Source organism: Salmo salar, chromosome 22 (genome assembly GCF_965601325.2).
Source record: "Salmo salar chromosome 22, fSalSal1, whole genome shotgun sequence".
Lineage (NCBI taxonomy): Eukaryota > Metazoa > Chordata > Actinopteri > Salmoniformes > Salmonidae > Salmo > Salmo salar.
In genome coordinates, this window is record NC_138312.1 from 30541907 (window position 1) to 30549926 (window position 8020).

Below are 8020 nucleotides of genomic sequence, written 5' to 3' on the forward strand. Positions count from 1 at the left end.
ACGAGTAGGCACCTATTTCAGTCCAAGTTAAGCAATGTGCACAAGTAATAGCCCACTTGTAGCGAGATAGCCTGTCTCCATTCGGTTAGTTTGCGCTGTCCTTCACTTCAGGGACATCACTAAGGCACAGCGCATGTCCCGTCTCGTGAGGGGTGTCTCTAGAGCCCTATTTAATGAGCGTAATTGGGTGCAATGAGCGCACGCCGGACACCCGGATGTATGAATGGACGGGGAATGGCGCGAACACCTGCTCATGCGCAACCGCAAACTCTAATAATCGATTAAACTCATAATACGGAGCGTGCCGCTCCATCTCTCTATGCAAAAGTTGCGCTGCTTATTTGTCGAAACAGACTGATGATACAAACAATACAAAACTAAAAACGATTGCAACTATGAAAATAGTCTAATTTAGATTTGTCACGAGCTATAAGAGTTTAGGCCTACAGGCTATCAATCTAATCAAAACGTGTTTGTATCACACACACAAAGCTGGTTAACTTTTTAACGACCACGTGCCGCCCACGCGCACTCTCGAGCGCAGATGAATTGGATGAGAGAGGATAAGAGAGTTGGAGGAGGAGCCTGTGTATGGTCGGAGCCTTAAACCCCGGACCCCCTCCCCGTGACCCGCAGAGATGCGAAACTCTGGGATGGAACACTGACAACAACTGTGTATGAGACGCAGGGGAGAAAGTTAATAAAGACTGAGTGCTTTAGGCTAGTTGATGGATAGACGGTTTTACTCCCTGTAGAAAGGTGAGACAGTAGTAACCTATAGGCTACGCCTGCTCAACAGCCAACAAGAACTCACAGGAGGTCCTTAGGAGCGTTATTTCAAACAGCAGGTAGGCCAACCTCATCTTTCTCATTTGAATTAATGTCAATGTTTTACTCTCATAGGATAATCGTGTGATTTGAATAGCATAGGCCTATTGAATATTCAATTATTTTGCTAATGTTTATGTGAAGTTGTCCGTTTATACATTGGTAGGGTAATTGGTTATGATTTGACATTTTTCGAAATGTTGGGTTAGGTTATGCTAAATAACAGGAATGAGGCATACAGCTGCAACTGTATTAAGGCGTTATAGGCTACAGACATGAATACATTGTTATAATCGATTATCTAATTTAGGATTCCAAAAACTGTGACATGATTATTAGACACTAGGTTTACTGCGCTTAAAATGTGCCCGGCATAATCTTAACGGGAACATTTTATCAGGTGTAAGCCTATACTTAAATCCGTAAAGCTAAATTATGGTCTGGAATAAAAATCTATGACACACACAGTTGTGGACAAATTTCTTAAAACCAATAAATACTTTCAAATAGGCCTATAGGGAGCATCTAATAGGTTCAATAATACAATTCATTTTCCAGAAGGTTCAAAATATGGTCAAACCTACAATGAAAACTGCTAATGAACGAGGAATCCTGAATCCTAATGAATAGCCTATCATTACCATAACCATAAACACAGAACACAATCAGCCGAGTACAATTTGTCGCAGAGTTATACTGTACATGAATTATTCTGCGTTCCCTGTCACTGATCCGGGAATGTAGTCTAACCTTGAGTTAATCCCATGTTGCCGCTTCATCCACGGAGGGAGCAAATCCCGCAATGGCCCAGATTGAGAGTCCATCCCGGCGCCCGTCGCGAACTAAAAGCCTGGAATTACAGAGTTTAGAAGTCCCCCGAGATCAAGTCTCCCCTCGGATTAAAACCCTCTAAAACCTTTTTAGGGGGGAGGGTACGGGTTTGATTCGGGGTACATTTGTTTTTAATGGTTTAAACGCTCATAGGCAGACTGCAACTGTGTATCCTACAGGCTCATAGCCATTCAGTAACATGTTGATCCTCATGTGCAGTATAATCCCTTCATTAGAGGTGATTGACACCTGAAGCACGCGAGCGGCAGAACCTGCAAGGGAGAGAGTAGCACTATAGGAGCTGTCCACGTGACCATGGTGCTGAATTGTTTTATTCGTCACTTGCTTCGTAACAACAGGTGTGGGCTAACAGTGAAATGCTTACTTAAGGCAACAATGCATAGAGAAAGAAAATTGAGAAATAATAGAAAAATGAATCACTAATCCTTGTAGGCTAATCAAATCAAATCAAATTTTATTGGTCCATACATATATTTAGCAGATGTTATTGCAGGTGTAGCGAAATGCTTGTGTTCCTAGCTCCAACAGTGCAGTAATATTTAACAATACACAACAATACACATCAATTGTAAAAGTCAAAAAAAGTAAAAGAATGGAATTAAGAAATATAGAAATATTAGGATGAGCAATGTGGGAGTCCGGAGTATCTATCTATCTATCTATCTATCTATCTATCTATCTATCTATCTATCTATCTATCTATCTATCTATCTATCTATCTATCTATCTATCTATCTATCTATCTATCTATCTATCTATCTATCTATCTATCTATCTATCTATCTATCTATCTATCTATCTATCTATCTATCTATCTATCTATCTATCTATCTATCTATCTATCTATCTATCTATCTATCTATCTATCTATCTATCTATCTATCTATATATATATATATCTACATTATGTGATGGGATGGGATGTATAGTCAATATGGACAGTATATGGATAGAATATGTAGTATATCTGAAGTATTACATATGACAGCAGCTTGATTCAGGAGAATCATCAAACTAAAAATCCCTAAAATATTCAAAGAACCCCCAAAGTACTGTTACAAACTGGTAATTAAAGCCTTAGCTTAGATAATTGATCACGGTCTTAAGTAGATTGTAGAGTAAGCAGGCTGAGGCTATAGTCCTGACCTAATCTCATGGACAGACTAGTAAACATAAAACCAAATTACCCAAGATTTTAGTTCTGGGTTAACGTAGATCAGTCATGACCTAGCTCTCATCTTGAGACTACTACAGTAGGCCACACAAGGTCAGTAGAACTCATTAGGCTGCGGGATAAGACTGCTATAAATAGACTGGTCCTGGTCTGGTCCTCAAAACCAGCTAGGGTCAATGTCCCAGCATCAGTCGGTCTACACAGTCAGAGAAAACCTACTCTCAATTCACTCAGTTTTGGAAAGGATAGACAAAACATGTAAAAGGGTAAAGTTGTGATGAGCCTCATTTGGCCTCAAAATCTTCATAAAAAATTGTATATGTTAAGGTCAGAACTATTGCTAATGTTAACGTGTTTTCGTTTCCAGGAGACCATGATGGCCAAGTCGTACGGGAGGCCCAGCGAGGGGGCGGAGCTAGTCAGTTCTCTGGAGTGGATGGATGATGACGTGAGCTCCCCAGATGGAGACGAGCCAATCACAGCACACCGCTACAGACCGGGTGGAATGGGCCACCTGGGCAGGGAGCTGGGCAGTGAGGACATGGAGGAGGATGAAGAGGAAGGGGAAGAGGAGGGCCATGGAGACGGGATTGCTCCCAAACGCAGAGGGCCCAAGAGGAAGAGGATGACCAAGGCCCGGCAGGAGCGCTTCAAGGCGCGGCGTGTGAAGGCTAACGCCCGGGAGCGCTCGAGGATGCACGGGCTGAATGACGCTCTGGAAAACCTGCGCAGCATCATGCCCTGCCACTCTAAGACCCAGAAACTGTCTAAGATCGAGACCCTGCGGCTGGCCCGCAACTACATATGTGCCCTGTCTGAAGCCCTGGAGGGGGACCAGTCCACGGAGAGCAGGGCCTTTATGGAGACCCTGTGCAAAGACCTCTCCCAGCCTACCAGCAACCTGCTGGCTGGCTGTCTGCAGCTGGGGCCTGGGGGGCCTATCGAGGAGAGACCTGAAGACAGGCATGGGGGGAGAGGAGGGCCCACAATCCTGGGAGGGGTGGGGATGGCCGTTGGACCAATCAGCTACTCCTCCCCCGGTCTGCCCAGCCCGCCTTACGGCACACTGGACTCCGCCCACCTACTCCACCTGAGAGGGATGAAGGGAGGGGCTTACGAGAGCCACTCCCCTAACGACTGTAACAGTGGGGTAGGCACCCCTCCCTACGATGGCCCCCCCACGCCCCCGCTCAGCATTGGCAGTAACCTAGTGCTCAAGCAGGAGTCCTCGCCCCACTATCTCCCCCCTCACCACTACCCCCCCTCCTCCATCGGCCTGACAGGCCCCCAGGGACAGGTCTTGTACCAGAGCGCCCGCTACCAGGTGCCCCTGGAGATGCCCTATGATTCATACCGCCCTCCTCACATGGCACCCCCACAGATGGGCACCGTCTATGGGGATTAAGGGGTAGAGAGGACAGATGAGACAGATGATACTCTCCCCAACAACACACTTCCCCAACTGGCTCCATCTTGACCAATGACTGAGATGTTGGGAGAAATCTGACTTTGATATGAGAGACCCATCTTAGTACTAAACACTGTGAAACCAGCCCATCGTTGTGAACAACTGGGCAGTTACTTAGTAAAAAGTAGAACGTGGATTGTTGTTTACATTTGTGTACTGTAAAGGTTAGTGCTCAACACTGTCAAAATCAGCTCACGATTGACTTTAAACCGCTTGTTTGCTGTGGTTGTTTCTGAACACCAATTAAGCTAAAAGGCACTTCACTACTTGACCATTTCCAATGGGTTCACAAGAGGAGTGGGTCCTATAGGTGGAAAGGCTGACTTGAAGAAAGACCTCAGCTTGAGCACTTCTGACCAGCACTCGGAACATGCAACACATCATTCACTTGAATGAATAATAATGCATTTATTTATTCTCTAATTTAATATTTATATGAACTGCTGTTAGTAATTTTGTGTTTATCCTTTATATATGTGTTTGGTCTTGGCCTTCTCTACTTGTGCTGTCCCTGTTACATCATTGACTGACTCTGATAGTGTATCTATTTTCTCTCTTCTGTGTCCATTTCTCTTTTGTGGTCAGTTGTTCCCTGTTTCACGTGGAACAATATTCTCATGTATATTGCTAGCGTAGCTGAGGACCAGAGAGAAAACTGTCCATGAGGAAGTGACAAATGTCTGCTGTTGTAATGACAAGAACAAATATCAATTACAAAATCTGATCAAGGTGTAACTTGTTATTAGAGATATCATTCTGTTCAGACACTTTCTCCATTGCCAAATATAAAAAAAATGCAAAAATGTTCCTCAAGATGAATACTTTTGGATTGAATTTTTTATCCATTAAAACCATTTAAACTAAGTTTTTCTGTTTGAAATTCTAAAAGTGGGTTTGCTTTAATGAATCAGTCTTGCTATGTCGAAAGACAGTCAAGGACCAACTGCTGCAATTAGGGTGTTTGTGGGTAGTGGGTGGAAGTGATATGTAAGAGGTTGTGAGACACAATGAGAGAGGTGAGAGGGAGCAGAGAAGATGACAGGAAGGGAGTATATTTCTAATGAGAGTACTTCAGTGACCACTGTGATTATGCTACCACCCCCTGACACGCACGCACGCACACACACACACACACACACACACACACACACACACACACACACACACACACACACACACACACACACACACACACACACACACACAGACACAAAGGGCACCTGAACAGCTTCTACCCAAAGCCATAAGACTGCTGATCAGTTAATCAAATGGCTTCCTGGAATGTTTACATTGACCCCCTTTATTATTTAATTCTTTATCTGAATGTTTGCACTACCTCCCTTGCACTGGCTCTATGCACACTCACTTCTACCCACACACTCATACATACAGTACTACTCTGACACTCCAACACACACACACACACACACACACACACACACACACACACACACACACACACACACACACACACACACACACACACACACACACACACACACACACACACACACACACACACACACACACACACACACACACACACACACACACACACACACACACACACAAAACATAGACTAGTGGAAGATGGTGATGCAGCAAGTGTTGTTCTCATTTGACAAGGGTTTGTGTGTATTTATTGGGGGTGTGTTGCTGGGCATACATTATTCAGAATCTGACTGACATTTAAAAAATTGAATCCTCTAAAAAGCTGTGCGTTTCTCAAGAAGACAATAGAGGTTATCGTGGGTTCCACTGTTGGTTATCTTTTCTAGCTGCATTCAACATTCAAAACCGTAAGCTGATGAATGGAACTAAAACCTGACAACAGTATTAGAGAAGATGGAAATAAATAGTCATGCCTAGTCCAAGAGTCATTTACTACGTCCAGACATACAGTATATAGTTGAATCAAATCAAATCAAATGTATTTATATAGCCCTTCTTACATCAGCTGATATCTCAAAGTGCTGTACAGAAACCCAGCCTAAAACCCCAAACAGCAAGCAATGCAGGTGTAGAAGCACGGTGGCTAGGAAAAACTCCCTAGAAAGGCCAAAAACTAGGAAGAAACCTAGAGAGGAACCAGGCTATGAGGGGTGGCCAGTCCTCTTCTGGCTGTGCCGGGTGGAGATTATAACAGCACATGGCCTAGATGTTCAAATGTTCATAAATGACCAGCATTGTCAAATAATAATAATCATAGTAGATGTCGAGGGTGCAACAAGTCAGTAACACAAGAGTAAATGTCAGTTGGCTTTTTCATAGCCGATCTTTGAGAGTATCTCTACCGCTCCTGCTGTCTCTAGAGAGTTGAAAACAGCAGGTCTGGGACAGGTAGCACGTCCGGTGAATAGGTCAGGGTTCCAGCAGGTCTGGGACAACAGGTCTGGGACAGGTAGCACGTCCGGTGAACAGGTCAGGGTTCCATAGCTGCAGGCAGAACAGTTGGAACTGGAGCAGCAGCACGGCCAAGTGAACTGGGGACAGCAAGGAGTCATCAAGCCAGGTAGTCCTGAGGCATGGTCCTAGGGCTCAGGTCCTCCGAGAGAGAGAAAGAAAGAAAGAGAAAGAGAGAATTAGAGAGAGCATATTTAAATTCACACAGGACACCGGAAAAGACAAGAGAAATACTCCAGATGTGACAGACTGACCCTAGCCCCCCGACACATAAACTACTGCAGCATAAATACTGGACGCTGAGACAGGAGGGGTCAGGAGACACTGTGGCCCCATCCGATGAAACCCCCGGACAGGGCCAAACAGGTAGGATATAACCCCACCCACTTTGCCAAAGCACAGCCTCCACACCACTGGAGGGATATCTCCAACCACCAACATACCATCACGGGACAAGGCCGAGTATAGCCCACAAAGATCTCCGCCACGGCACAGCCCAAGGGGGGGTGCCAACCCAGACAGGAAGACCACGTCAGTGACTCAACCCACTCAAGTGACGCACCCCTCCCAGGGACGGCATGGAAGAACACCAGTAAGCCAGTGACTCAGGCCCCGTAATAGGGGTAGAGGCAGAGAATCCCAGTGGAAAGAGGGGAAACCGGCCAGGCAGAGACAGCAAGGGCGGTTTGTTGCTCCAGCCTTTCCGTTCACCTTCACACCCCTGGGCCAGACTACACTTAATCATAGGACCTACTGAAGAGATATGTCTTCAGTAAAGACTTAAAGGTTGAGACTGAGTCTGCGTCTCTCACATGGGTAGGCAGACTATTCCATAAAAATGGAGCTCTATAGGAGAAAGCCCTGCCTCCAGCTGTTTGCTTAGAAATTCTAGGAACAATTAGGAGGCCCGCGTCTTGTGACCGTAGCGTACGTGTAGGTATGTACGGCAGGACCAAATCGGAAAGATAGGTAGGAGCAAGCCCATGTAATGCTTTGTAGGTTAGCAGTAAAACCTTGAAATCAGCCCTTGCCTTAACAGGAAGCCAGTGTAGGGAGGCTAGCACTGGAGTAATATGATCCAATTTTTTGGTTCTAGTCAGATTCTAGCAGCCGTATTTAGCACTAACTGAAGTTTATTTAGTGCTTTATCCGGGTAGCCGGAAAGTAGAGCATTGCAGTAGTCCAACCTAGAAGTAACAAAGGCATGGATTAATTTTTCTGCGTCATTTTTGGACAGAAAGTTTCTGATTTTTGCAATGTTACGTAGATGGACAAAAGCTGTCCTTGAAACAGTC

The 8020-nt window shown here is 44.9% G+C and overlaps 1 protein-coding gene across 1 annotated transcript; it reads left to right on the top strand.

Moving 5' to 3' along the window:
* Positions 1-614: 614 nt before the first annotated feature.
* LOC106583237 (neurogenic differentiation factor 4) lies at positions 615-5186 on the top strand. The gene is made up of 2 exons (XM_014167175.3): positions 615-848; positions 3222-5186. The coding sequence occupies exon 2, from the start codon at positions 3228-3230 to the stop codon at positions 4257-4259; it is 1032 nt and encodes a 343-aa protein (XP_014022650.1). The 5' UTR covers positions 615-848; positions 3222-3227; the 3' UTR covers positions 4260-5186.
* Positions 5187-8020: the final 2834 nt, after the last annotated feature.

Coding starts and splice junctions, on each gene's coding strand:
- LOC106583237 (XM_014167175.3), top strand. CDS start 3,228: ATGATGGCCAAGTCGTACGGGAGGCCCAGCGAGGGGGCGGAGCTAGTC.